The sequence below is a fragment of the Simochromis diagramma genome, unplaced genomic scaffold (genome assembly GCF_900408965.1).
Source record: "Simochromis diagramma unplaced genomic scaffold, fSimDia1.1 OVJJ01000602.1, whole genome shotgun sequence".
NCBI lineage: Eukaryota > Metazoa > Chordata > Actinopteri > Cichliformes > Cichlidae > Simochromis > Simochromis diagramma.
The window spans coordinates 9,357,983-9,372,676 of record NW_024387040.1 but is presented as its reverse complement, the minus strand read 5'-3'; the positions used below and the strand labels follow the sequence as shown (position 1 = coordinate 9,372,676).

The following is a 14,694-nucleotide window of genomic DNA, read 5'->3' as shown; positions in this document are numbered from 1 at the left end:
TTTCTTTTATAAGTAGCCCTCTTATTATCAATTATGCCAATGTTTTGGGGTTTTTGTTTTTTTTTTGGGGAAAGTTTAGCCATTTTCTGCTACATCAGTGAGCCTCATTCAGTGCAGTGTAATGGCTGTAATATAACATATCTATGCAGCCATGGGGCTCACTCAGGACCCAAAGCAACTTTAAACCCTTCCAAGCTTTTTTTCCCCGTTTACAGATATGTGAAATAGTTTATTTTCCTTAAAAGCTTTTGATCTTTTTGGATACAAACACTGTATTCGTTACAATTAACAATAAAGTCTTCTCAAATGAAGTTGCTGTTTTTTTAATGTTCCATTTATTCAGACAAACTTATTGCATTACATTGTTAAATAAGGCAGAACTGTAATTTTACATGGGGGGGGGAGAGGAGAAAGGAAGTCAATTTTAAATATAAAATATGACCTAAAAGCTGCTGCGTACATGTTGGGATAAACAGAACGTGGAAAAATAAAACTTTCCTATGAAGACAGCACAATGGAATGCATTCCAAAATGTACCGAGATGCTTCGGGTGAATCAGCCAATCAGAGAACAGCGGAGGGGGTTTGGGTCATGTTCAGCACGGTGCAGCACTGTCAAACCGATGGAAATACAGTACAACATGTACAAGAGACAGTTTTAGTTCTGGCTTGGACGTTTCCTGCTCATCCCTTCAGGAGTTCGCAGGTCAAATCTGTGATGCGAGATAAAGGAGTGGCTCAGTATGAAGCTCCTCTAGATGTCATGTGCTTGCTGTTTTTCGATCTTTGATTTCAGATGCTCTTTGTATGCCAGGATGTCTCTGTTCCACTTTGTGATGGTCTGCTTCTCACAGACCCAGATCTCTTGAGCCACCTGCAGGAAGGGAGACCATTAGTACAGCGACACTTCTAATCAAGGTCTAATTGATTGCTTTAAGTGATCAGTCCATACCTGCTGAATTAGCCTGAAGTCGTGGCTGACTAGCATCATACCACCCTCGAACTCGTTGATCGCTTCTGCCAACGCATCAATAGTCTCGATATCCAGGTGATTAGTAGGCTCGTCAAGGAACAGCATATGAGGGTTCTGCCAGGCCAGCCAAGCAAAACACACTCTGCACTTCTGACCATCTGACAAATTTCTGATCGGACTGACCTGGAAGATATTTCAAAATGTCAGAATGGTAGAGAGGAGACACAATTAATGGTAGTTCTGGGAAAGTATCCCCTTCCTACCTGCTGTTTCCCAGTTAGACCATAGCGACCGATGATCTTCCGCATCTCCTCCTTTTCTTTGATCTCAGGGAAACACTTCATCATGTACTCCAAAGGAGACAAGTCCAGCTCAAGCTGCTCAGTCAGGTGCTATAGAGAAAATTTTAAAAACCCACACGTTTATCTTTAACTGTACCAGCCACCACCAGTGTCTAACGCCATGAATCAGATGGAGCCTGTGCAGTATGTTCAAAAGATTTGTTTTACCTGGTGATATCTGCCAATCTTGACATGAGAATGTTTGCGGATCATACCATCAGTAGGTAGGAGCTACAGAGACAAGAGAATAAACCTCATCACTCTGAAATCAACTGGGAGTAGATCTAAGCTGATGATAAAGATGCCTTACCTCTCCCATAAGCAGCTTCAGAAGTGTAGATTTCCCAGCTCCATTGGGTCCCACCAGAGCCACTCGCGTGTCCAAGTCAATACCAAACTCCAGGTCTTTATATATGTACGGCTAAAGGAAACAAAAATCACTAAGTGTGCCAAATAAATCCATATTTTAAAAGGAGGGGAAAATATAAATGCATTATACTCACTGTATTCTCACTGTACTTGAAGCTCACATTCTGAACCATGATAACAGGAGGAGGAATCTTCCCACAGGGAGGAAAATAAAATGACAGAGTCTGTGGGGAAACAGGAAGGGTTACTGCTAAGTTGGTAGGTTTCACCACTAACCACAGTCCCTAAAAACACATACATTACTGATCCAGAAGTTGGAAAAACAACTGCCTGGCTGCAAGCTGAGCAACAGTTTCAAAGGTTGTTGAATAGGAGGCAGAACATTCCCTCTTGTCAAATCAGCTCTCATATTAGATTCAGGAAACCCTCTTCCTGTTAAAGGGAACTTCTTCCTTCCCACTGTCACCAATTGGAGCTCCAAGAATAATCTGATTGACTGGGTTCTCTCCCCGATATTTAAGGCTCTTTACAGTTTAAACTGGCTTGTGACAACCATTGTTGTGAACTGATACTATTAAGTTAAAAAAAAAAAAAGATAAAAGATAAAATTTAATAGGCCACAGTTACTGTACCTTGTCATTCACGACTCTTTCAGTCAAGCCTGATGCAACCATCTTCTGCAGAGTCTTCTCTTTGCTCTGTGCTTGTCGTGCCAGTTTTGCAGAGCCGTGACCAAACCTGGCTATGTAGTTCTAGAAAATTGGGATGCAAAAAAGATAATTGAGTACAAATGTTACTGTGTGGCTATAGCAACAGTAACTGCTTCATAAAAGGATGCCTAAGTCTCTGTACCAATCAGGCAGTGACACGTGGCCACATGATGTCCCTTTTTTACCTTCATGTGTGCTATCTGGTCCTGTTCCCAGTTAAAGCGCTTCATCTGGTTCTCTTCCAGTTCCTGTCTGGTCTTCACATACTGGTCATAGTTACCCTTATAATGAAAATAGATTTGCACTGTCATCCAACAGGGTGGCACACATATATATTTAGTAATAGCCTGCCTCTGGTTTCCTTATTCAGCATTATGTGATTACATGTATAGCAATCTATTCATGATACTTGGAAGCCTACAAAGCATGCTCAGGGTGTTTTCTTTTCTGGCAGTCACTTCAGCTGCATGCCCTTACCGTGTAGTACTTCAGTTTCTTCTGATGCAGGTGGATGATATTGGTACACACGCCGTTCAGGAAGTCTTGAGAGTGTGAGATGAGCACGAGGATTCGCTTAAACCTGACAAAAACCATCAAGTTGATCAAAAATGAGTCTTAATCCATATCCGACTTAAATGAAGGAAGCAGAGGGAAAACTTACGACTTAAGCTCCTCCTCCAACCACACGCAAGCATCCAGGTCCAAGTGGTTAGTGGGCTCATCCAGCAGCAGCATGAAGGGCTTGATGAACAAAGCCCTACAAAGATGTCAAACAGCTGAATTTAAAGCAATACTGATAGTTTGTTTAGATTAACTCCTCAAATCTAAAGCTCAGAACTAGTCTTGAATGCTTGTGCTTTCACATTTTAAAATTACAAAAAGCCCTGTGCTTTGTGTGCGATGGATGAAGATCTTCAGGATCAAAGATCTTTAATTGGTCTTTCTGTACTTTGACATTTACACCAGGACATATATCCAACTCCAGCAACTGTGTCTGAGTGCACACACAAGTAATATGAAATGTGTTCTTGAAGCACCTTTATTATGAAATGAGCAAAACAATAGGATTGTTGGTTTTGGTTCAATATTATAGTGAATTTGAATATCAATTTCACACTAGTTTATCTCCTCTCCACATTATAACACAATATTGTATAGGCAGGGCACAATGAAGATCGAGAGACAGGCAAGATATTTTACACAAAACAGACTGAAATGTTAGGACTTAATACCACTCTGGCTATCATGCCAATACCCTATTAGTCATCCAAATGATTCCATTGTCAAACCGGAGATGCTAGAAACGTGATAGTCCCCAGTCTGTCACTCACACCAGATCTACTGAGACCACTGTTGCGTTTCTTGTATTAGGGCAACACGTTACACATCACAGAGGGTTCATACTGCTACCTTAATGGATACATTATCACCTCATCCCCCTCCCTGTATTGGTTATCGTGACTACACAGAGGAAATTATAACTTATGCCCACTTTAGTTTTCCTGTATGGTAGTGAAGTCAGGACACAATGCTACAGTTTGCTTTTATCGTGTGCATTTTTCTGTCATTTGGACAAGGGACACAGGATCAGTCGAAAGCTGGAGAGACGAGGATGACCGTAACTCAGTGGTACAGTACTATACGAGCTGTGTCTACCTGGCCAGAGCAACACGCATCCTCCACCCTCCACTGAAGTCCTTCAGTTTCTTCTGCTGCATCGCAGTGCTGAAACCCAAACCGTGGAGGATCCGAGAGGCTCGCATCTCCGCCTTGTCTGCATCCAGCTCCTCCAGACGCTCATACAGCTCCATCAGCTTCTCACACTCAGCTGTTTACAAAAAAAAAAAAAAAAAAAAAAAAAAAAGGGGGGGGGCATTTATAATACAGCTAAAGCATAATTAGAGAGATTTTTCAACTTCCTGCAGTTTATTTGAACACTCACAGTCTTCATGGGCAAGTCTTTCTGCCTCCTTCTCCAACATGATCCTCTGTTCATCCACCTCCATGACACACTGCAGAGCAGTCTTTTCGCTGGGGGCCATCTCTCGGGTCAAGTGGTAAATATCTATGTGCTCTGGAATGGGAATCTCACGATGTCCAATGGCTGACAACAGCATGGATTTTCCTGGCAGAAAACGGGAAAATAAATAAATAAATAAATAAATAAATAATAGAGAGAAAAATGTTTTGTGGGGTGTGATATAAGAACATTTGACAAATGCAAGCTACACAAGGAAGTGTAGCAGAACCAGTGTTGATAAGAGATTCCCTACTGGCCACTCCCATGGGCCTCAGGTGGGCCATAAAGCTGTCAAGATTTCTGCTTCAACTTTCTAATGCATTTACACCCTACCATCTGATGTGTCAGTCACCAGCATCTTTCTCTCACTGGCACTTGCTTCAAATCCTTAAAACTCAGGAAGGTTTAATTTGGGATCCAACCATTTCATGTTGTCATTTCCCTGTCATTGGTTGAAGCCTAATGTCAACTTTATATAATTCCTGTAATATGAACCCTTTAATATCATCAGTTATTCAGGTTTTTCCCCTTTGGCCTAAAGGGCCAGATGGCCAAATGAAATACTAGGTTTTGAAACAGCTGGGGTTTTTTTTCCTTTTGGTTTCTAATGTCTGTGTGTTTCAAGTCTTAATAGAAACATACTGCTCCAGGATAAATTAGTTACCTGTGCCATTAAGACCAATGAGGCCATAGCGTCTGCCTGAGTTCAGCTCCAGGCTGGTGTCTGCAAGCAGCTCTTGACCATGGAAGGTGAGCGACAGGCTGCTTATATGGACATCAGTGCTGTTAGGGTGGGAGGCAAGAACACCCGTCACTGCCCGGGCCTCCGTTTTCCGCAGCTCAAACTCATCCAGCTCCTTTGTCAAATTTTCAACACCTATCAAATATATTTAAAAAAAACAAAAAAAAAAAAAAACAAGAGAGCTTCAGTTAGAAAATTTACCACAGGCTGACAAATCCAGTGAGCAATCAGTGCTTTTCCTCAGTCATCTTCTCACCATTGCTCTCTGCTCCATTAAGCTGGGCCTCTTGTTGTTCACTCTCCCCATTTACTTCTTCAGTTTTCTTGGTGCGCTGGCGAGCTTTGGCAGCCTCCTTCTTCTTTGCTGCTTTCTTCTTAGCCAGGTCAGACGGCATGGTTGTGCAATGCTACATTATAGGAAAAGAAAAACACAGAAATGAGATGGATAAAGAAGAAACTAAGACCAAAATAGAATCGCAGTGTGTCAGGAGAATCGTGATCATAGGTTGTTTAACGGTTTTCTCAATTTTCCAATTGGTCTTAGTCTACCAGTTAAATGTCAGGATATAAATAAGGGTAAAAATGACTAATCGCTTACATAATGAGGCGCCAGGACCAACCTCGGTACACTTGCCTGTTTACCATAATGTTAAAAATGTGCCGGTAATTGAACTCACCGTATAACACCATTTTACAGATGACATTAAAAAGTAGGCTAACTTTGAGTATAAAGGCCTAAAATGTCTAAGGACAGCTAAATGACAGTAATAGCGGTGATAATGCTCCCTCCCCAAACCCGCATTTTGTTTCCTTTCAGTCCCACCTGCCCGCACGTTGGGCTTTTTGCGGTATAACGCATGATAGCATAGCTGTTAGCAGCCTACACGTCACACTTTGTCATTTCACAGTTAACCAACCATAATAAATATCATGGTCTAAGGAGCCCAGAGTGTCAAACATAAAAAGTAAATCGTAATAGTTTTTATAAGCCGGCTATTTAGCGCGTTAGCCCCTTAGCTAAGCTAACAACGGTAGCCAGGCCTGAGCAGCTAAAGCTAACTTGACGCAGGGCCCCAAGTAGCTTCGAAAAACTCTCAAATCGGTTAACTAGAGCTTACCCCCACATCTGTGTTTATCTTAAAATAAAACAGCTTACATGTCATACAACCGTGGCAGCTCTCATACAGTGTTATTCCCTCTCTTACCTAAATAATGAACCGCTGTTCTCCTGAACACACCGACAGTCTCGTGTCCACTTTCGCCGGGTGGATGTAGCCGCTCGCCAAGCCGCCAGACGGACCATATATGGTCAAGGAGGGCGGTGAAGATGTAAGTTCCCTCCTCTTCTCGTGGGACTGCAGTAAAAATGTCCCTTTACCCATCAACTGAACCTTAAATTAACTACTAAATAAGCCAAATTTATATATTTCTTAGGTAGAACTAAAGAGACGGCTTATGAGTTGAAAACTGGCACTGACTAATGGGTAGATATTGCATTTATGAGGTTTTGCCATCCTAGTAAGGCTTCTTTTGCCCTCTTATCACTAAGATGTTGTGTTGATACGTATCTAACACATTCGTGCGTTCAATGTGATTTTCTAGGAGGAATTTATTTTTAAGTACTGCTTTCACTAAGAAGAGATCTGCCGGTAGCTGCTCAGTCGGGGGGTGATGCTGCGGCAGCACTCGGCGGTCGGTGATGAGGTTGAAGAGGGACGCTGTTTCAGCGCTGTCTGTGTGGCACTCGGATTTTTTGAGGAAGTCAGGAAACTGACGGAGATGGGCGACAATGTGCACGGCTGTGCTTCGTAGCTTTCCCCCCCGGTATGAGCTGTGTTACATGGGATCTCCTTCGAGTCAGCATTCGTGGAGATGGATCGTCGTTTGTGTACGGAAACAACGGACTCGACGCTAGCTCGCTAGCTCGGCTCTCTAATGCTTTCCTCTGGTGGAAAACGATACTGTGGAGTTCATACTTCCGAGTATTCTCGCTTCGGGTTGTCTTTTATTACTGGTAACCAGATAAACGGTTAACTTTACTAGTTCATCGTCTAGCTGCATTAGTTAGCTGACTTTGGCTTCTAGCTAACGCCATCCCAAACTAGTTAAGCTAATTAACGTAACGGTTAAAAAACCACCAGAGTAACGTTACACAATTTTTATGACAACGACATTTCTGAGTTTTTCTTCCCTTTCTGTTATCTTAAAATTTTGACTCGCAATGACTGTTAATCATGCGAAAATATCTGTATGCATTTCATCTTTCAGATGAACAAAGTGCTTCATTCCGGTAGCTTTACAGTTTGGTCATCTTCCGCTGTGACGTTGGATTAAAAACTACATTTCTTGCATTTGCCAAACAAAAAAAACATTTAAAAAGTGCTGTAACATGTAACGTTTAGATTTAATCATTCGTTATAGGCTGAGTAGAAACTTCACTACCTCGCTGAAAGGGACTGGGAACAGACTTTAATTTTAAGCCAGTTTTCTGTCATTTTCTTTACTCATTTCGGTTCAGATTTATCAAAGACGTGTTAACATATGGCAGGAGTGTTGGCACTATCAGTGCTCTAGTTTTTTGTTGTTGGGATTTTTTTTTTAAATTTTTTCCCAGCACAGCCACAATAAGTGTAGCTCATAACTGCCAGGGATGCGTCTCTCCTCATTTTTGGCCCTGTTCAGGCCTGCTTTACCCCTTATCCTGGGGCTGTCTCTTGGATGCAGTCTGAGCCTTTTGATGGTGTCCTGGACCCAAGGAGACACGGAGGACTCCTGTGGAGATGAGCTGGGCAATGGCAGGCGGTTTTTGGGTGGGGGAGAGGGTCACAGAGATTCAAGAGATGGAGCTGGAGACGCAGACTTTCAGCCACGCATAGTGCCCTATCACAAGGACCCAAACAAGCCGCACAAGAAGGTCCTCAGGTAAGTGCGGGAGGTATGGTCCCTGTTTCCAGGGCTTAAAGAAGGATCACAGGAAGCATTGCTCGACTTTTAATTGAAAAAAGCTGGAGACTTTTTCCACACAGTGTGGATTTGCATTTAGTTAATTCCCCATTTTACATTCTTACATTTAATTCCCCCCTGCAATGCTCTCATTGCACTGAGGGGGGTACAGAGAATAAGTGGCCTGTAGATTACAGATTATGCCACAAATTCCTTCAGAAAACCCACTGATGCAAAAGATTGCATCCATTTTCTTTTTTCAATTTTATTTCTTATCTTTTTTATTTATTTCTACTGGCTCTGATAGTCATCCCACAAGGATGATCAGGTTTTCTCTGTCAGTACAACCATTCCTTGGAATAATCTCCCAGATGAGATCTGATTGGCCAGCTCACTGTGGTCTTACAAATGCTTCTTACAGACATATTTTTAAAAGCAGGCCTCTCCTGTGCTTACACTTTTTATTTCTATCAATCCTCTTTAATTATTGATATTTACGTTCAATTTGATGTTTCATTTGCTTTTTTCCTTTTTTTTGTTGTGAAGCACTGTAATTATTATTGTCATTATTTAGCAGGGTTTCCAATTTTGGAGGGGGGAGATATAATAGAACATCTCATCGATGGGATTTTGTGTACAAATTTAATCCTACTATCATTGAATTTGTTCTTTTTACAGAGATGATGAATTTCAAGCAAATTCAAACTTTTAGAATTTTATGTGGAACTTTAGCTACTCTTTTGAAGCTCCTTAAAGTAGCAGGACCTCAAAACTTAACTGACATAGCTTAAGTAGTTCTCTAGATATAGTTGTGTGTAAATGCCCCCACAGAAAATACTGCCCATAAAAGGCTTAAAAATACCACTGACATCATTGCAAAAATATGTTTTATAGTGTTGTTTCAGCTCATTTACTGGTTCTTTTGAAAACATCATGCATGCTCATTTTTACTACTTAATAAAATGTATGATTTACCAAGCCATTCCTAGAAGTGAAGGAGTCAAGGATGCTTTCCAGGGATCATCTGCATACATTTGGATATTAACATTTTGGGATACAATAGGTAGATTATTGCTATAAAGTGATAATAAAAGGGGCCTTGGTACGGAGAAGTGTGGGACTCCTGTAGAACACGCAAAAAAAGGAGATTTGATAACATCCATAGCATAGATTAACATTTTCTGCAGAAAAATTATATAGTGCCAATTCAGATAAAATAACTTGGTATCAAATTCCTTCTTTAAATCCAAAAAGACACCACCTACACAAACATTTCTATCCAATTATTTTTTATTTCACAGCCACTTAGTATCTGCATCACATTAGTATCTTGTGATGGAAACAAGTTCACACTTATGAGAAGATACTTTTTATGCATCGGTGTTCTTGCTGTTTGCTGTAATTGCTCCCTCTTTGCCCTCTTTCTTCAGAACACGATACATCCACACTGAACTGGGCATCAGAGAGCGACTCCTGGTGGGCGTGCTCACTTCTCGGGCCACCCTCAACACGCTGGCCGTAGCGGTGAACCGCACAGTTGCCCACCACTTCCACCGGACCTTCTTCTTCACAGGCCTGCGCAGCCCCAAGGTGCCTCACGGGATGACTGTGGTTGCCCATGGCGACGATCGCCCGGTGTGGCTGATGTATGAGACGGTACGCCACCTCCACCAGCACTACGGCTCGGAATACGACTGGTTCCTATTAGCCCAGGATGACACGTACATGCAGGCGGATCGGCTGTCGGAGCTGGTGGGCCACCTCAGCGCAGGTCAGGACCTGTATATGGGCAGGGCAGAGGAGTTCATCGGTGGTGAGGAGAAGGCACGTTACTGCCACGGAGGCTATGGCTACCTGCTGTCCCGCAGTCTGCTGGCCCGTCTGCAGCCCCATCTCGACACCTGCCGCAATGACATCCTCAGCGTGAGGCCTGATGAGTGGCTGGGCCGCTGTATTATCGACTACCTGGGTCTGAGTTGTGTGGAAGTGCACCAGGTAAAAACACAGACTTTGAAATGAGTAGTTTAATCAGTAGGAGGATTGTCCGCTATATTAATATTTATATGTGCATGTTTTTCGCAGGAGATGACCTACCGTTATTTTGAGCTTGGGAAAAATGCAGACCCAGAGCGTGAAGATAGCCCAGAGTTTAAAAATGCCTTCACAGTGCATCCTGTGTCTGACCCAAATCTCATGTATCGACTGCACAAACGCTTCAGCCACATTGAGCTAGAATGGACTTATCTGCAGATCCAGCAGCTGCAGGTTTGTAATACAGGTTTTGTTTTTCGCTCCTATAAACATTTTTTTCTGCCTGACTCATCACTTCTTAGTCAAAATTTAGTATACAGTTTGTTCTTATTTCACCACACCCTCTTCAGGACCTGAGTCAGTAATTCCTGACTGAAACAATATTTATATGCCAGAAAACCAAGAGAAGGGATGTGGTGTTGTGCCGAGTATGATCTGCCTGAGAAACCTTATGTAACTAAAGTAGCTGCTAATGACAGTTCATTAGAGTTGTTTTGACTTTAAGGTTAAATATAGCTTACAGCACCACAGAGCTATAAAATAAGTCATGACTTTATTAGACATAACTTATTGTTATAGCTAATTTTTGTGTATACTGGTTAAAGCACAAGGAACACTTGATACAGTACAGTACTGTGCAAACGTTTTAAGCCACCATTCATTTACTTACAGTTTACTACAAAAGTGGGAAATACTGCAGCATGCAAACATACATGGAAATATAGTATAAGGCAAAAACAGAGTTTGTACAATTCTAATGGCTTTTAATGCTTTTAATTCAATTACAGTGTGGTTGGAATCATGGTCATGCTGAAAAACCAAACTGCTGCCAATTAGAAATTTTCCACATGATACTGTATGGTGGATCAAAACCTGATGGTACTTTTTTGTGTTCATGATTTGACAAGATCTCCAACACCACTGGCTGAAATGCAGTCTGTATATATTGACAATGATTTAAACCAAAAATGTCAAATTTGGATTCATCACTCCATAAACTGTTTTCAGTTCGGTTACTGTGTAATTTGGCATTTCCTCCCTGTTTCTCTTCCTTAATCAGATGGATAATCAAAAAAATGACCTGTGACATCCTTTTCCAAATCAACTTCGCTCGACTGTGATGGAAAAAACTGTGAGGGAAGGGCTGTAAAAAGACTTGGCTTAGACAAGGCTATTTAATAATTTCATGATGGATGTTGATGACAAGTGTCTGCCCATCTTAGATACTTTGCCCAACATCTTCTTACCATCTTCTTTTCTGCAGGTCATATAAAAGAACCACGGGGGAAAGGGGCTGCATTTTCAAAGGACATAAATAGATGTTAGTTGCTCATCTTGTCAACTCGTGTTTTCTCTTTTGCTGGAGAAATGATCCAGTCTAACTCCCTACATTCCTCACGCAAGACAACAACTTTATAGGAAGCAGGTTTTATCACAACAATACAGCGTTCCCCTGTGGGTTTAACAGCCTGTCACTGAGGATGTTAAACATATCAGGTTATGTCATGTAGCACACTTTTAATTAACATTTACATGATCTGTGTCACCTGTCAGTTATGTTGATTATCTTTAGTGATAGTTGGGTTGCTGTGAATTCTTTTCCTGTATGCTCTGCTAATAAAGGAAGAATGTTTCATTTATATTTTGAGAATTTTGAAGCTCTTATCTCCTGCATTTTGGCTGTAGGTGACATATTGCTAGACACCTCTGATGCATTTCAAATTTGTGTGCACTCATCAGATGCAGATCAGTAACCTGAGTGACCTGACACCAGAGGGCAAGGCTGGAGTGACGTGGCCGATAGGAATCAACCCTCCCTTCAAACCCAGGACGCGTTTTGAGGTCATAAACTGGGAGTACTTTACGGAAGAGCACATTTACTCCTGCGTCGATGGCTCCCCCAAATGTGAGTTGAGAGGTGTCAACCGCGCAGACGTCAATGCAATTCTAGAGATTGCGGTCGAGCGTCTCAACGAGCGCTACCAGCCACAGCTACGGTTCCGCAAGAGGCGTCTGCTTAATGGGTACCGTCGCTTTGATCCCACACGTGGTATGGAGTATATACTGGACCTCGCGCTGGAGGCCTACACCCAGAAAGGCCACAGCCAGGTCATTGCCAAACGAGTCAACCTGCTGCGACCTCTAAGTTCAGTTGAGATTATTCCCATGCCTTATGTGACAGAAGCGACACGGGTGCAGGTCATCCTGCCTGTCACCGCCCAGGATCAGGACTATGTTGGGAACTTCCTGGACATGTACGTGATGAACACTCTGGACACCCATGACAATGTTTTACTCACGTTCTTGTTCATCTACGATCCTTTCGATGCGCAGAGAGTCAGTCAGACTGACGTGTTTGCTGGCGTCAAGGCTATGATTGGGGAAGTGGAGAAACGCTACGGAGACGTGAAGATCCCCTGGATCAGTGTGAAGACGGAGGTGCCCTCGCAGGTCAAGCTAATGGACATCATCTCCAAGAAGCACCCGGTGGACACACTATTTTTCCTGGCCAGCGTTTGGACAGAGGTCAACGCTGACTTCCTGAACCGCTGCAGAATGAATTCCATCAGCAATTGGCAAGTCTTCTTCCCCATCCACTTCCAGGAGTACAACCCAGCCGTCCTCTACCGTGACCAGCAGCCCTCTGCTGCCTCCTCCTCCGCTGCTTCGGAGTCACTGCGAGACGGCCACTTTGACCGGCACGTCTTCGACGAGGCCTGCTTTTACAACGCCGACTACATGACCGCACGGACGAAGATGGCTGCCGACATCCTGGATAACGAGGAGCTCCTGGAAAGCATGGACGTGTACGACATCTTTGTCCGTTACTCGGGCCTGCATGTGTTCAGAGCAGTAGAGCCGGCGCTGATTCAGAAATACGTGCGGCGGACGTGCAATCCCCGCTTCAGCGAGGACATCTACCACCGCTGTGTTCTCAGCAACCTGGAGGGTCTGGGGTCACGCTCGCATCTAGCCATGGCTCTGTTTGAGCAAGAGCAGGCCAACAGCACATAGAGCACATAGAGCTTGGACTGAAGGACACTGAATGTGATTTTTGTTTCCTTTCTTTCTTTCTTTTTTTAAACGTGGTACTTCTTGCATCCACACACTGAAATTCTCACCCCTGAACAAGGTGGAAAGAAGTCAGGACTGTTTCTGACACTCCAGCAGCTGCAAATAAACCCTCTGACTTATGACTGTGTAACTTTAAACCTGTCTTGTCCAGACCTGTTGAACCATTACTGATGTTAACGTCACTTTGAGAAGCCGTTACTTGTATTCCGGTCGAACAACAATATTTATAGCCCCCCCTTTTTTTTTCTTTTGTTTTTTTTTAAAGACAATAATAAATTAACATAAGCCTTTATTGTTACAAATGAATAAGAGGGGAAAAAAACTTGAGCCATAAGTCTTCCTTTTGTGAGGATTTTTTTAAAGTAATACTGAAACAAGCTGCCTTTTCTTTAAACTTTGTTCTCTTTAAGAGGTATTAAAGAGTGATACTTCTGCTCAGAGTTGTTGCTTCATTCATTCAAGCTCACAGTGTAAAAGGCTCAGTCTCATTAGACAAAACGCAGCGTGCTTGGACAGTTATTCCTGGAGGTATCTGTTGTCTGCTTGGCAGAGCTGAAGAAAAGCCAGAAAAGATTCTGTGGTCAGTAAAGATGGTGTGTTCACATTCACAATAATGCGTCTTGTAGTGTTCTCAGTTTTCCCAAAAGCTGCGTTGCAGAGAGCCCCAGAGGCAGTGAACAGTTTGTTCCAAAGCTGCCTGCTCGTCGCATTAAGTCAGTGAATCTCCACCCCTGCCCGGGCCTCCTTGAGTTTTGGCAAGCGTTCTGCATGCACGTCTTTTTTTTGGGGGGGGGGTGAACTCAGTGCCCGGAGGGAGGGTCGGGGTCTGCAGCGGCTGAGGTGGTTAACCTTGACATGGCGGTGGTTAAACGGTCTGAAAGGCTTACTTCACTCACCTTTCTCCTGTCGGCTCGGGAGAACAGAGAAGCAGCAGAGTTAAAGGAGCTCTTTCTGAGACGGGAGCAAAGCTGCAGTCAGCATTACAGCCACTGCTGCAGCTCCCCGTTGGAAGCGCCTCCACCTGCTTCCTCGTGGTGAGGCCAGTGAACAATAAAAGGCCTGTGTGCCACCTCTGAGGAGCGCCTGGCTCATGGAAGAAACGAAACCCACCAATGAGGCAGGGCACAAAGCCAGAGTGTACGGCAGGGCTGTGCATTCCCCCCCCCACCCCCGCTTTATTCTGCAGCTAATTGAAGAAACTGAAAAATTCAAAAGGCTTTTACAATGACAGAGCTCACGGAGACTGGATTCCCTGTGATCACGTGTGCATTAGCTGGGGTTTGATTGCAGGGGTGAAAAGCAAATCAGCTCACACAATACAGAATCACTCTGCTGTTCACTAAGCCAGTATTAAAAGGACACTTCACCCTAACATATAATTCATGCCTTTCTCCTCTGCCCTGTAGTTTAGAGTTCTTTCCATTTTGGATGTATCACCTGTAGAGATGTCAGCTTTCTATTGAATATAATAGAACTTAATGGCACTCGGCT

The 14,694-nt window shown here is 43.1% G+C and overlaps 2 protein-coding genes across 4 annotated transcripts; one reads left to right on the top strand and one right to left on the bottom strand.

Annotated features, from left to right (window-relative positions):
- Positions 1–68: 68 nt before the first annotated feature.
- abcf2b (ATP-binding cassette, sub-family F (GCN20), member 2b) lies at positions 69–12,004 on the bottom strand. Of its 3 annotated transcripts, XM_040044373.1 has the most exons (16): positions 11,994–12,004; positions 6,360–6,382; positions 5,411–5,561; positions 5,077–5,289; positions 4,335–4,517; positions 4,049–4,220; positions 3,054–3,149; positions 2,870–2,972; positions 2,578–2,673; positions 2,315–2,434; positions 1,817–1,906; positions 1,624–1,734; positions 1,482–1,544; positions 1,236–1,364; positions 952–1,155; positions 69–873 (listed from the first exon to the last, which is right to left on the bottom strand). In XM_040044373.1, exons 3-16 carry the CDS (start codon positions 5,547–5,549, stop codon positions 754–756), a joined length of 1,839 nt encoding a protein of 612 aa, XP_039900307.1. In that variant the 5' UTR covers positions 5,550–5,561; positions 6,360–6,382; positions 11,994–12,004; the 3' UTR covers positions 69–753. The 3 variants fall into 3 exon arrangements, with proteins under 3 accessions (XP_039900307.1, XP_039900308.1, XP_039900305.1); XM_040044374.1 differs by lacking the exon at positions 6,360–6,382 and having other exon boundaries at positions 11,994–11,998; XM_040044371.1 differs by lacking the exon at positions 11,994–12,004 and having other exon boundaries at positions 320–873; positions 6,360–6,475.
- On the top strand, positions 6,596–13,643 carry chpf2 (chondroitin polymerizing factor 2). Its single transcript, XM_040044370.1, has 4 exons — positions 6,596–8,076; positions 9,528–10,092; positions 10,180–10,362; positions 11,869–13,643. The coding sequence occupies exons 1-4, from the start codon at positions 7,805–7,807 to the stop codon at positions 13,141–13,143; spliced, it is 2,295 nt and encodes a 764-aa protein (XP_039900304.1). The 5' UTR covers positions 6,596–7,804; the 3' UTR covers positions 13,144–13,643.
- Positions 13,644–14,694: the final 1,051 nt, after the last annotated feature.